This window comes from Amblyraja radiata, chromosome 25 (assembly GCF_010909765.2).
Source record: "Amblyraja radiata isolate CabotCenter1 chromosome 25, sAmbRad1.1.pri, whole genome shotgun sequence".
Taxonomy (NCBI): Eukaryota; Metazoa; Chordata; class Chondrichthyes; order Rajiformes; family Rajidae; genus Amblyraja; species Amblyraja radiata.
In genome coordinates this window covers 30,369,235-30,384,525 of record NC_045980.1, presented here as the reverse complement: position 1 = coordinate 30,384,525, position 15,291 = coordinate 30,369,235, and the positions used below count along the sequence as shown (strand labels likewise).

At 47.7% G+C, this 15,291-nt stretch overlaps 1 protein-coding gene across 1 annotated transcript; it reads right to left on the bottom strand.

Annotated features, from left to right (window-relative positions):
* Positions 1 to 972: 972 nt before the first annotated feature.
* selenom (selenoprotein M) lies at positions 973 to 14,802 on the bottom strand. The gene is made up of 4 exons (XM_033043695.1): positions 14,541 to 14,802; positions 7,315 to 7,349; positions 5,882 to 5,960; positions 973 to 3,462 (listed from the first exon to the last, which is right to left on the bottom strand). The coding sequence occupies exons 1-4, from the start codon at positions 14,640 to 14,642 to the stop codon at positions 3,238 to 3,240; spliced, it is 441 nt and encodes a 146-aa protein (XP_032899586.1). The 5' UTR covers positions 14,643 to 14,802; the 3' UTR covers positions 973 to 3,237.
* Between the last annotated feature and the right edge of the window lie 489 nt (positions 14,803 to 15,291).

The window sequence follows — 15,291 nt, the reverse complement described above, 5'->3', positions numbered from 1 at the left end:
TTTTTTAATAGTGAAGATATGAAAGTGAATTAGGTGTCAAATTAAACTTCTTTTTATGCTTTATCCGATGGGATAAATTGCAGACTTGATTTTTTAAATCTCAAAATTTTGTAACATTGCTACATCATGGCGGCACGGTGGCGCAGCGGTAGAGTTGCTGCCTCACGGCACCAGAGACCCGGGTTCGATCCTGACTACGGGCGCTGTCTGTACGGACTTACTTTGTACATTTCGTGGCTTTTCTCCAGGATCTTCATCTTCGGTTTCCTCCCACACTCCAAAGATGTACAGGTTTGCAAGTCAATTGGCATGTTCTAATTGTAAACTGTCTCTGGTGTGTGTAGATAGTGTTAGTGTGGTGGGCTGGAGGGCCTGTTTCCGCTCTAACCTAAAGTAAACATGAATAGGTTTGAAGAGGTCTCCCCCACCCCAGCCATCTGCAAGAGTGGAGAAGCCCAATGATTTAATGCTTAAGGGCCTGTCCCACGAGCATGCGATTCCATGCGGCAAGCGCGACCTAACGTGGTCGCTTGAGCCGTGTGGCCTCGCGGGGTCGGTCCCACTTCGATCGCCGGAGCCGGATGGAGTTGTGTGGAGCTGGCCCCGACATCACGCGGGGCTACGAAAAACTGACCGTGTTCAAAAATTCCGCGCGGTAACGGCCTGCCGGCCTGCAGCCGCCTCGACACCGTATGCACCGCCTCGACGGGCATGCGCAGCCGCCTCGACACCGTATGCACCGCCTCGACGGGCGTGCGCAGCGTCTCGACGCCGTATGTCACGCGCGAACTTTGCTCGAACTTCACGTCACTCACTCGACCTCCGCACGGCCCCCGCTTCCGGTTTGGTCGCGCTTGCCGCATGCAGGTCGCATGCTCGTGGGACAGGCCCTTAATGCTGCCTCCCTTCAAATATTCACACGGCGACTGACCAATGATTCAGGCATCCACCCACACCAGAAGGAAGAGACAGTTTGTGTTGGGAATCATTGAATTTTATTGTAAACCAGGCAGAGACAGTACCCATGGAGGGATGCGGCCGTTGTACAGGATGCCTTTAGTCCCCAGGAACACTTCACCTCCGTTCTCAGCATGGTTGCCTTTTCAGCCGAGAACTTCATTCATTTCTCTGGAGGACTGGAGGCACTCACACACAAACAGCACACACCCAGCCTGAGATACCTGGCGGTTGTGACTTACACGGGGCAGGTGCAGAGTGGATTGTGGAATAAAATGCAACATTTCTGGAACTTCAAAGTATTGCAGAGTACGAAATAAAAATTGACAAGGATCAAAAAGCAAAATACCACGCCTGCTTGAAATCCGAAATCAACAGAAAACGCTTGAAATACTCAGCAGGTCATTTAAAAGATTGTTGAACTGAAATATAATTAAATTTCTCTCCCTGCACTGTTGACCTGACCTGACATCGTGAGTATTTCAGACATATTCTGCTTTTGCTGCTAGATATCGTAGAGGGGAATCTCATTTGCAGAACCAGGGGCCAGTTGACTCCATGGTTTATACATTATCCTTGATAACATCTCAGCAACAATTAATTACACATATTAACAAGGTTACTGATGTACATTTAGAATGGAGATAGCGAGAACTTTCAATAGCCAGAGGGCGATGAATCTGGAATTCAGTGCCACAGATGGCGGTGTTTGGTTTAGTTTAGAGATGTGGAAACACTGTATCACCGAGTCCGCGCCGACCAGCGATCCCCGCACACACTAAGGACAATTTACAATTATACCAAGCTGGTTAACTTACAGACCAAAACGTCTTTGGAGTATGGGAGGAAAAAACTGGAGCACCCGGAGAAAACCCACGCAGGTCACGGAGAGAACGTGCAAACTCCGTACAGACAAGCACCCGTACTCAGGATCGAACCCAGGACTCTGGCACTGTAAGGCAGCAACTCTACAGCTGCGCCACCGTGCTGACCCGGTGGAGGCCAAGTCGTTGGGCATTTTTCAAAGCGGAAATTGCTAGATTCTCGATTAGTAAGACTGTCAAAGGTTACAGGGAGAAGGCAGAGGAGTGGGGTTGAGAAGGGAAAATAGATCAGCCATGATTGGATGACAGAGAAGACTCAATGGGCCGATTGGCCTAATTCTGCTCCTACGTCTAATGAACATATTGCTGACTGACTCTGTGCACATCTGGCAGAAGCTGGCACCTCGCTAGTGTACAAGGCTTGAGGGTTTGTACATTTAGCCAGCAGACTGAGGCATTGTGAGGTATTTAGATTGTAAACCACAGATCGTGGGTCTAGTCCAAGGATCACTCTTTGCAATAACTAATCGGTTGTTCTGCTGCTTGTGATCATTCTGTGAACGTCAACTGACTCAAAGCACCATCCGCACCTGGAGGTTTGCAGACCAAGATTTAAAATATGCCACATGCCCGTTAGTTTTTGTTTTAGTTGAGAAACACAACGTGGAAACAGGCCCTTCGGCTCCATGCCGACCAGCGATCACCCGTTCACACTGGAATGTAGAGATACAGCGCGGAAGCAGGCCCTTCGGCCCACTGAGACCGTGCTGGCCAGCGATCACCTTGTATATTAACCTACACACACACAATAATAGACAATAGGTGCAGGAGTAGGCCATTTGGCCCTTCGAGCCAGCACCGCCATTCAATGTGATCATGGCTGATCATCCCCAATCAGTACCCCGTTCCTGTCTTCTCCCCATATCCCCTGACTCCGCTATTTTTAAGAGCCCTATCTAGCTCTCTCTTGAAAGCAATTGTCATTAGGGACAATTTTACAACAACTTACTGAAGCTAATTAACCAACAAACCTGTACGTCTTTGGAGTGTGGGTGGAAACCAGAGCACCTGGAGAAAACCCACGTGGTCACAGGGAGAACGTACAAACTCTGTACAGAGAGCACCCGTAGTCAGGATCGAACCCAGGTCTCTGGCACCATAAGGCAGTAACTCTACCGTTGCACCACAGCGCCACCCAAAGGTTAATTGAAGACTTCATTCAATTTGCCTCAAGACTCAACCACACAAAAACCCTGTCTATTTTTTTTGTCACAAGTGGACCCATCAGATTTACAGGGAGTTAAAAATAAATAAGGTGTTGATTGCAGATAGATGGATGGAAAATGGGATCATAAGGAAACTGAAGCCATAAAACAAAGCAGGAGCCATTAGGTTTACAATCCACTTGTACCTGCCCTCTGTTTAGGAGGCAAAGCAATAACATTTCAACATTTGTCTATAGATCTTCCTTCAACTCGTCAGAATCGTCAGAATCTTCCTGTTTCTCGGTCACATCTTCAGGAAGGGGTTTGGCCGCAGTGTGGGCAGTGGGCTTGCCCGATAGTGGCGCGTAGTAAAACTCAGGTGGCACTGGGGCATCGGGACTCTGCTTCTTGTAGAACCCCAGTTTCAGCAGCAACTCGTTGATTTCCTTCCTGGTCAAAGGCATAAGGTTAACTCGCTGTGGAGACAAGAACAAGAGTGAATGCGAGGAATGGGAGCGCATTTATACATAGACACCCTCTGCACAGAGACACAATCTGAAGAAGATGTCTCGACCTGAATCCTTCTCTCCAGTGATGCTGCCTGACCCGCTGAGTTACTACACTACTCGCAGAGAAAGAACCTCCAATAAGCTCTGAACTACTGACTATTATTGTTATTATTGCACTATTATTGCCTGTTTGTGTTTTATGTGTATGTATGTGTGATTGTGTGTGTGTGTGTGTGTATGTGTGATTGTGTGTGTGTGTGTGTGTATGTATGTGTGATTGTGTGTGTGTGTGTGTATGTATGTGTGATTGTGTGTGTGTATGTATGTATGTGTGATTGTGTGTGTGTGTGTGTGTGTGTGTGTGTGTGTATGTGTGATTGTGTATATGTGTGTGTGTGTGTGTGTGTGTGTGTGTGTGTGTGTGTGTGTGTGTATGTGTGATTGTGTGTGTGTGTGTGTGTGTGTGTGTGTATATACTGAACACACTGAACTTTTTTTTCTCGTTTATTATATTGTTTACAGTGTTCTATGTTTACATATTCTGTTGTGCTGCTGCAAGTAAGAATTTCATTGTTCAATCTGGGTCATATGTCCATAAAACACTCTTGATTCTTGAATTTAAGGATATTTGAGAATAATTCGTCTTATTGAGAAGACACAGGACATAGCACAAGCCTCGAGGTATTTTTTTCTCCTATAATGGCGTTTTATGGGCAGGTCACAGAACCTGGGGAGGAGGGAACTGCAGACGCTGGTTGACACCGAGGATAGACACAAAATGTTGGAGTAACTCAGCAGGTCAGGTAGCATCTGTGGAGAGAAGGAATGGGTGACATTTCAGGTCGAGCCCCTTCTTCAGACTGAGTCAGGGGAGAGGGAAACGAGATATGGAAGGGTACAGAGAACATGTAAGGTGTGCGTTTCCTAGATCATCGTCTGCTTTGATCTGTTCTTTTCACATCCTACATGTTCTATCGTATCTCGTTTCCCTCTCTCACAGAATCTGGGCTTTAGTTTGTATTTAGCCGTTGCTATTCCCCCAAACTGCGTAGAACGCTGGCATGGTGTTGCAAAAACAAATGTACTTCATTACGACCCAGCTGAATGAATATTGACTTCTCTAACTTCAAGTTACCCTTGCACCCTCTCTCTCTCTCCATCCCTCCCCCACCCTGGTCGACGTACTGGTTTCACTGTCGTCCTGCCGAGTTTCATTGTTTGTATCACTTGCTATCACCTTCCCCACAGCCAACAATGGACCATTGTGGGCTCCACCTTTCCTTTGATCATTGTTGCTGCCTTTGATTTGTCCTCTTGCAGACCTTTCATTAATTTGTTATTTGTGCCCCTTCACACCTCTCGTTTCCAGCTCCCCCCCGACACTCAGTTCTGAAGAAGGGTCTCAACCCGAAACATCACCTATTCCTTATCTCCAGAGATGCTACCTGTCTCGAGAATTCTTTATTGCGCTTGGATGATGGATGATCAGCCATGATCACAGTGAATGGCGGTGCTGGCTCGAAGGGCCGAATGGCCTACTCCTGCACCTATTATCTTCTACGTGGCTATCCGTGAATTACATTTCCCAATGTTTCACTTCCCATAGAGTCACAGTGTGGATACAGGCCCTTCGGCCCATCTTGCCCATGCCGACCAACATGCCCCATCTACACTAGTCCCACCTGCCCGCATTTGGCCCATATCACCCTTAACCAATGCTATCCATGTACCTGTCTTAATGTTTCTTAAACTCAGGAATTTTTTGCCTTCCCTATTCCTAGCATTTTTTTCCCCCAAGGCCCCTCCCCAATCCCACATTCCCGTCTCAATAATCGGCACATTGTCCCACTTCCTGCCAGCATATTTCCACTCCACCAATGCACAATTTGGGAATAGTGGGATTAATGGGGTCAGTGATTCTATGAGTTTAGTTTAGTTCTAAAGATACAGCATGGAGACTGGCCCTTCAGACCACCTAGTCCATGCCGACCAGTGGCACCCATATACTGGTTGTATCCTACACACTAGGGACAATTTACAGGTCAACTCACCTGCAAACCTTGAGTGTGGGAGGAAACCGGAGCACCCGGAGGAAACCCACACAGTCACAGAGAGATCGCGCAAACTCCGTAAAGACAAGCGCCCGTAGTCAGGATCGAACCTGGTTACTCTGGCGCTGTGAGGCAGCAACTCTACCGCTGCGCCCCCTGCTGCCCTAGCATATTATAGATTCCTGCCATATTATTGGACAAAGTAAGGAAGAAACCTTACCTTGCATTTAATGCTTTGCCAGTAACCGAGATACAAGTTTTGGCAAACAATTTTTTTCTGCACCAATATCACAAAATGAAAAATCACAGCAATGTCAAATTTAATAAAATCTTACATCGAGTTCTTCAAGGTTGTAGTTCAGCAGAAGGAGCTCGGGCTTTGCTCCCGGGACGTACTTCAACACCAGGTTGTGACTTTAGCAGGAGGTCAGGAAAATTTGAACGATCGTACACACAGATACTGGAGCTGGGTTTTGCAAAGGGCCAATTTAGTCATAAAGTCATAGAGTGATACAGTGTGGAAACAGGCCCTTCGGCCCAACTTGCACACTCCGGCCAACATGTCCCAGCTATACTAGTCCCACCTGCCCGCATTTGGTCCATATTCCTCCAAACATGTCCTATCCATGTACCTGTCTAACTGTTTCTCAAATGTTGGGATAGTCCCAGCCTCAACTACCTCCTCTGGCAGCTCGTTCCATACACCCACCACCCTTTGTGTAAAAAAGTTACCCCTTAGATTCCTATTGAATCTTCTCCCCTTCACCTTGAACCTATGTCCTCTGGTCCTTGGTTCACCTACTCTGGGCAAGAGACTCTGTGCATCTACCCGATCTATTTCTGGACAAGCCCCACCACCCCTCCTCACATTGCCACCCACAGATCGCCATCTCCGAGAAAATGGGTGACCGCAGACTGACCAGCCATCAGTGGGACCTCCATCCGACCATAGGTTTCGTTGCATCCTTTCATCTCGGCTGGGTCCGTGAGAACCCTCCCCGCTCACCCACCCTTCCCTGCAACCAAACGGGAACTTCCCCCTCAATGGGAAAATATACAATTAGTGGCATGAGGATTGGTGAGTGCCTGGATCATGCGACCATGGGTGGTAGTGGAGTGGAGAGATGATAGTGGCGTTTCAGAGACGTTTGGATAGGCACATGGACGGAATGGAGGGATGTGGATTAGGTGCAGGCAGATGAGTTGTTGTTGGCACCTTGTTCGGCACGGACATTGTGGGCAGAAGGGCCTGTTCTTGTGCTGTACCGTTTGATGTTCAATGTTCCAATTCCACAGTCACTGCCCATGTCTTCTGCCAGGGTTAAACAACAGGCAAGCTCAGGATGGGGTTGAGAGGGGAAAATAGATCAGGCATGATTGAGCAGACATCGATGGGCTGAATGTCCCACTTCTGCTCCTATGTCTTAAGGACCGACCTTTAGAAAGGAGATGTGGAGGAATTTCTTTAGTCAGAGGGTGGAGGGCAAGCCAATGGATATTTTTAAGGCGGAGATTGACAGATTCTTGATTAGTGCGGGTGTCAGGGGTTATGGGGCTAGTGTGGGAGAATTGGGTTTGAGAGGGAAAGATGGATCAGCCATGATTGAATGGCGGAGTGGACCTGATGGCCAAATTCTGCTCCTAGAACTTATGAACTTATGGTCTTATTACACTATGTGGCTGGCATGATAAACAGCACCTCTTTATCTAATGGACTAAACGTTCTACTGCAGGCCTCATAGGCATTGCTAGTGTCTCAAAAGGATACTAAAGCGGCAAGTCTTCCTGAACGAAAGCTTTCACCTGTGAACGGGAAAAGCAAAATTAAACAGAACTCAATTAGTTTCCACAAAATTAAATCATGTTTTCACAACAAGAAGCATCTTTTGCACAAATACATTTCTGACAGAAAAATGGAATTCTCTCTCATTTGATTCTCCCCTCCTCAGATATTAACAAAATGTTCCTAAAGTTCGATGAGGTGACTTCTGGAACTTTCTATAATACGTTATTGCAATTTACAGAGCAGTTCAGCTTGGTTTAGTTTAGAGATAGATACAGCTTGGGAACAGGCCCTTCGGCCCACCGAGTCCACGCCAACCAATGATCACCCGTTCACACTAGTTCTATCCCATACACCAGGGTCAATTTACAGCAGCCATTTAAACCTGCAAACCTGCACGGCTTTGGAATGGGAGGAAACCGGAGCACCCGGAGAAAACCCACGGGGTTCACAGCTGGTTGGATACAATCTGGGAGAGCGCTCAGTATTACATATGACAGTATTTTATATTTGCAAGTTTCTTAAATAAAACATATATTTTGGAGAAAAATGGTATTGGATGCCAGTTTGTACAACGTGGATATCTCCTCGGATGCGGTCAATGGCGGTTACAGGAGATAGATCATTGATATTGATGGAGAAAGGAAGGTGTGGAAAAAGACCACTGTTCCTGTTCATACACCAGCTTCTTGCTGCGTGTCTGATACACAGTTAGACTATGAGGCTGCTGAAAATGGGATAAAAAGGAAACTGCAGATTCTGGTTTACGTTGGAGAAATAGCACCTCATATTCTGCTTGGGTAGATTTACAACCCAGCAGAATGAATGTTGAATTCTATAATTTTACGTGACTAACTTCTACACACATCCCTCTCCTTCCACATCTTGCTTGTTGCCTCCCTCCCCACCCCCCACCCTCTTCCTTCACTAAATGTCAGCAGAACCAGTTCCACCATTCGCAATGACGCATCCCTATTGGGATCACACCATTCCTAGCCAACAATTTGGCTCATCGCGGAACCTCCCTGCCTGGGGACCCCGTTCATTTCCTGCTTACAGTCCCCCACCCCACACAATCAGTCCAGAGAAGGGTCCCGACCCGAAACGTCACTTACAGTGCCCCCCATAATGTTTGGGACAAAGTCCCACTATTTATTTATTTTCCACTGTAATCCACAATTTGAGATTTGTAATTAAAAATTTAAAAAATCACATGTGGTTAAAGTGCACATTGTCAGATTTTAATAAAGGCCATTTTTATACATTTTGGTTTCACCATGTGGAAATGACAGCAGTGTTTATACACAGTCCCCCCATTTCAGGGCACCATAATGTTTGGGACACAGCAATGTCATGTAAATGAAAGTAGTCATGTTCAGTATTTTAGACAATAGACAATAGGTGCAGGAGTAGGCCATTTGGCCCTTCGAGCCAGCACCGCCATTCAATGTGATCATGGCTGATCATCCCCAATCAGTACCCCGTTCCTGCCTTCTCCCCATATCCCCTGACTCCGCTATCTTTAAGAGCCCTATCTAGCTCTCTCTTGAAAGTATCCAGAGAACCGGCCTCCACCGCCATCTGAAGCAGAGAATCCCACAGACTCACAACTCTCTGTGAGAAAAAATGTTTCCTCATCTCCGTTCTAAATGGCTTACCCCTTATTCTTAAACTGTGGCCCCTGGTTCTGGACTCCCCCAACATCGGGAACATGTTTCCTGCCTCTAGCGTGTCCAAACCCTTAACAATCTTATATGTTTCAATAAGATGCCCTCTCATCCTTCTAAACTCCAGAGTGTACAAGCCCAGCCGCTCCATTCTCCCAGCATATGACAGTCCCGCCATCCCGGGAATTAACCTTGTAAACCTACGCTGCACTCCCTCAATAGCAAGAATGTCTTTCCTCAAATTAGGAGACCAAAACTGCACACAATACTCCAGGTGTGGTCTCACTATGGCCCTGTACAACTGCAGAAGGACCTCTTTGTTCCTATACTCGACTCCTCTTGTTATAAAGGCCTGCATGCTTACTTTCATAGACTGATGAACAAGGAGCCCCAGATCCCGTTGTACTTCCCCTTTTCCCAACTTGACACTATTTAGATAATAATCTGCCTTCCTGTTTTTGTTACCAAAGTGCATAACCTCACATATATCCACATTAAACTTCATCTGCCATGCATCTGCCCACTCCCCCAACCTGTCCAAGTCACCCTGCGTTCACATTGCATCCTCCTCACAGTTCACACTGCCACCAAGTTTTGTGTCATCTGCAAATTTGCTAAATGTTGTTGCATATCCTTTGCATGCAATAATTGCATGACATTTCTGTGTCCCAAACATCATGGTGCCCTGAAATGGGGGGACTATGTATAAACACAGCTGTAATCTCTACATGGTGAAACCAAAATATATAAAAAATACCCTTTAATAAAATCGGACAATGATGTGCACTTTAACCACATGTAATTTTTTTTCTATTACAAATCTCAAATTGTGGAGCCCAGAGGCAAATAAATAAATGATGGGTCTTTGTCCCAAAAATTATGGAGGGCACTGTTCTCCAGAGATACTGCCTGACCCGCCAAGTTACTCCAGCTTTTTGTGCCTATGCTGAAATACGGAGCCTAAGCTTGAAGTTACAAATTTGGAACTAGCTGCTAAGAAGTGATCAGTATCTTCATTGTTGAGTTAAAGAACTAGTCAACCCACAGTAACTGTGGCATGTTTCTGTACCATACTTTATGAGGTCCATTCATTCATGACCTTGCCAGCGGGTATGTTGAGACCAAGCTCTTTAATACAGTAGATGCTGGTTTACACAAAAGGACACAAAGTGCTGGCGTAACTCAGCGGGTCAGGCAGCATGTGTAGGAAGGAACTGCAGATGCTGGTTTCAACCGAAGATAGACACAAAAAAGCTGCAGTAACTCAGTGGGGCCAGGCAGCACCTCTGGAGAGAAGGATTGGGTGACATTTCGGGTAGAGACCCTTCTTCAGACAGCAGCATTTCTGGAGAACAAGGATTGGTGACGTTTCAGGTCGGGACCCTTCTTCTGTGGAGTTCATATTTGAAAGATGCTTAATATTGTTGTGACCATCAACGGCACTAGAAATGACTAGAATGTTGTGTTGGGTGAAGGGACCTACATGCATGTAGACAGTGTGTAGAAACAAAGAACTGCAGATGCTGATTTATACCACAAAGTGCTGGAGTAACACAACGGGTCAGGCAGCATCCTTGGAGTAAAATGATAGGTGACATTTTGGGACGGAACTTGGGTACAACAATGTGGACAGCAATGATGGCATCTCCTTCGTTGAGTCCAAGTCACAATTGCAAGGCATGGTCTCAAATGAAAAACCTTGTGTCTTCCGATCGTGGAAAGTGGGAGAACCTGTTATCGTCGTGAGGGCAAGGATTGAGCTCGATTGTGGCCGTTCAGAAGAACTTTATCTTTCTATTGCCACAAAGTAGGATGTGCTACGCTGGTCTGCAAAGGGCAGACAAAGCACAACGTGGGTGACGAAGGTTGACAAGAATTCAGACGGAAAGAAACACATTTATAGATAGAGGGAGTGGCGCGTGTCACAGCATCAAGTTGAAATTAGGACACAAGGAATGCATCGGAACGGCATTCATGCCACAGGCAGAGGCCAGAAGGCAAACAGGCGCAACGCTTGATTAAAGGCGAATGGCCAAATCTGAGATGAATATGAAAACTACTGCAATTTACTCAGACATTGGAAGAGGCACAAAGTTCAGGACAATCTCATGAACAGACACAATATAATATATTAAGTGCGGCGATTTAAAGCTGCACTTACTCAGAATTGCAGAATTGGACGGCACAGTGATGCAGCTGGTCGAGCTGCTGCCTCACAGCGCCAGAGACCTGGGTTCGCTCCTGACGACGGGTGCTGTCTGTACGGAGTTTGCACGTTCTCCCCATGACCGCGTGCGTTTTCTCCGGGTGCCCCGGTTTCCTCCCACACTCCAGGCTAATTGGCTTTGTGCGTGCCTAGTGCGTATGAGCTGGCCGGTCTCGATGGGCCGAAGGGCCTGTTTCCGTGCTGTATCTCTAAAGCTGAATGGGTCACCTATTCCTTCAGCAATCGGATAGGGTCTGAAGAAGGGTTTCGGCCCAAAACGTTACCTATTTCCTTCGCTCCATAGATGCTGCTGCGCCCGCTGAGTTTCTCCAGCATTTTTGTGTACCTAGGGTCAGTTACTTGTCTGAGAAGTCTGAGCGCCTCAGTGTGTGTGGGTTGTCTGTCTCCATCTGTACCCTGCCCTCTAGTGGTTAACTCTTTGTTCCCAGGGCACCTTTTCCTTGTGTATTATACGTGAATATTATAGAATCATAGATTTTGACCGTGTGGAAACAGGCCCTTGGGCCCAACTTGCCCACACCAGTCAACATGTCCCATCTATACTGGAGAAAACCCACGCAGGTCACGGGGATAACGTGCAAACTCCGTACAGACAAACACCGCAGTTAGGATTGAACCAGGGTCTCTGGCGCTGTAAGTCACATGTGTCAACTCTACCGCTGTGTCACATGTACACAAAATCAGGGAAACAAGACAAAATACAAAGTGCCGGAGACACTCAGCGGGTCGGGCAGCATCTGTGGAGGGAATGGACAGACGACCTTTCAGGATCGAAGAAGGTTCCCTCCACTGACTCTGTGTTCCTCCAGCACTTTGTATTTTGCTCAAGATTCCAGCGCCTGCAGTTGCTTGTGTCTCCAGAAAAAAACTACCGCCTGTCTGATGTGGACCACAACTGCATTCTTCACTGCCTGCTGCACCTGCATGCCTACTTTCAATGACTGGTGTGCCATGACACCCAGGTCTCGTTGCATCTCTCCTAATCCTGCATATCAAAGATGGACACAAAAAACCCGCCAGTCTGAAGAAGGGTCCCGAACCTAAACATCCACCCATCCTTTCTCTCCAGAGATGCTGCCTGGCCCGCTGACTTACTTCAGCGCCCTGTGACCTAGTTTTGGTATCAACCAGCATCTGCAGTTCCTTCCTACACGCCCCAAGTTCAACTCTCATTGTCAAGGAAAGATTGGGCGTTTTGTCACGGAAGAGTGACTGAGCGAGATCGCTTACCTCCGTCAGGACAGTCAACTGTCACCCTCCACAACTCTGCACAAGGGAAGAGAAAAAGGTCACAGAGTTTACACGTGAGAAGCCTAGAAGCTGAAAGCAGAGCCATCGTGGGACGACCTGTGGCTCCACTCTGCCTCAACCCCTGGACCAACTATCTACAGTGACCCCCCCCCCCCCCTCCTCCCCTCCACTGTCCCATAGATAGTTCTTCAAACTGAAGAAGGGTCCCAACCCGAAACACCATCCATCCTTTTAACTCCAGAGATGCTGCCTGGCCCACTGAGTTACTCCGGCACTTTATGTCTATCTTCGGTGTAAACCAGCATCTGCAGTTCCTTACGACCCACTGCCCAGTCCCTTGATGCCACCATCTGCAGTGTCACTTCCTCCTCCTCCTCCTCCTCCATCCCGCTCCTGGTCTCGCTAGCTCCAGGAGGCCAACTCACTGGATGTTTTCAAGAGAGAGTTAGATCCAAAAGGAATCAAAGGGATATGGGGAGAAAGCAGGAACGGGGGTACTGATTTTAGAATGATCGGCCATGATCATATTGAATGGCGGTGCTGGCTCGAAGGGCCAAATGGTTTATTTCTGCACCTATTTTTCTATGTTTCTATATTTCTAACACATCCACACTGTCCCGTCCCTAGTCCCATGGTCTTCAGCGACCCAAGCCTGGTCCTACTATCTCCAGTAACCCATGGTAGCCAAAATTGCTGGAGAAACTCAGCGGGTGCGGCAGCATCTATAGGGAGGTTTCACGGCAGTCGGGTCACGACCCATGACCCGTACTGTTGCTACGCTACTCCAAGTGGAGTACACGCGATGAACTGCAGGTAGGCACTTACCATTGTTTCCAGCGTAGCGGGCCCGTTAAAACCCGTTGAAATTGTCAATTTTTGCGCTGTAAATAATTATGGAAATCGGGATAAGCGTGTGAGACATTTAGCCTACTTCAGAATTCCAAAACTGAGGAGAAATGACGGTAGATAGAAGCGAGAGCTGAAGGGACAACAACAGACAGAGTGCTTGGCGAACATTGGCCGTTTGCTCACTGCATTTCATCAACTAACGCATTATTTGTATTTCTTCTTGATTCCTTTGGCATCTATAAAGTTTCAGAAGTGATAAATCTGACGGTAAAAATTTTAAATCGCCCATGGTTCTCAAGTGGGTTTTTACATACAAAATGAAAACGCATCTGAAGCAAAATTTACAGCCAGATTTTTCACCTGAGACTTTTTAGATACCAAAGGAATCAAGAAAAAACACAAATAAAGCCTTACTGTTGATGAAATGCAGTGAGCAAACGCGATCATTCCCAATATTTTCAATTCCGATATCTGCACAGCCAATGTTCACCAAGCACTTTAGCTGCTGTTGTCCCTTCAGCTCTCGCTTCTCTTCATTTCGCTTCACTTTTGGAATTCTGAAGTTGGGTACATGTCTCTCACACTTACCCCGACGTCCACAATTTTTTTCAGCGCAAAAATTCAACATTTTGGCGTTTTTTAACAGGTAGGAAAGTACGCGTTTCTTGCATTAATAACATATACCGGAAGTTACGGATGGATGTCCTCCAGATGGACTGAGCGGCTCCGTGCGTCAAGCCCTATGACCCAGTGACCTTACGTGCAACCCCCCTATGGAGCGAAGGAAATAGGCAACGTTTCGGCACGAAACGTTGCCTATTTCCTTCGCTCCATAGATGCTGCTGCACCCGCTGAGTTTCTCCAGCAATTTTGTCTACCTTCGATAATCCAGCATCTGCAGCTCCTTCTTGAACACTCCAGTAACCCACCCCTAGTCTCACTATCTCCAATAACCCACCCCTAGTCTCACTATCTCCAATAACTCAACCCTGGTCCACTATTATCTCCAATAACCCAACCCTGGTCCACTATCTCCATCGACCGTCCGATCCCTAGTCTCACTATCTCCAGTAACCCAACCCTGGTCCACTATTATCTCCAATAACCCATCCCTACTCCACTACTATCTCCAGTAATCCATCCCTGGTCCCACCATCTCCAGCGACCCTCCCCACCACTGTCCCATCCCCTGGTGCCACTCTCTGCAGCGGTCCTACCTCCACTCTGCCCCGGGCCAGTCCCTGCGGCTTCTCAAAGTCGAGTCTGTAAGCGGCCGTCGCTTGCAAGAGTCCCCCGAGCAGCAGGACCAAGGTGAACATCGTGCGGCGGGGACCAGCGCCCGCTCTCACTCGCTGCCTCTCCACCGCCGCAGCGCAGGTTCCCCGGCCCCGCTCAGTCCCGCTATAAATGCCCAGTTGCCACGTCCGTCACTCGGCCTGTGGGCGGTGGGAGAGGCGGGGGCCGGAGGGTGAAGCTGGAGATGGGTTGGGTCGCAGTGGAGAAGGACAGGCGAGGCGTGCACCTCCCTTCCCCACCCCACCCCTCGTTGGCCGACACCCTCCCTCCCTCCCTCCCTGCCTCCCCAGCGCGGCAAAGCTGCTGAATGAATACACACCAGTGAAACTGAGTTCAACGTCAGCCACTGTCGATGAAATAGCACGATACTGATTGGGGATGATCAGCCATGAAACATAGAAAATAGGTGCAGGAGGAGGCCATTCGGCCCTTCGAGCCAGCACCGCCATTCATTGTGATCATGGCTGATCGTCCCCTATCAATAACCCGTGCCTGCCTTCTCCCCATAATCCCTTGACTCCACTAGCCCCTAGAGCTCTAACTCTCTCTTAAATCCATCCAGTGACTTGGCCTCCACTGCCCTCTGTGGCAGGGAATTCCATAAATTCACAACTCTCTGGGTGCAAAAAGTTTTTTCTCACCTCAGTCTTAAATGACCTCCCCTTTATTCTC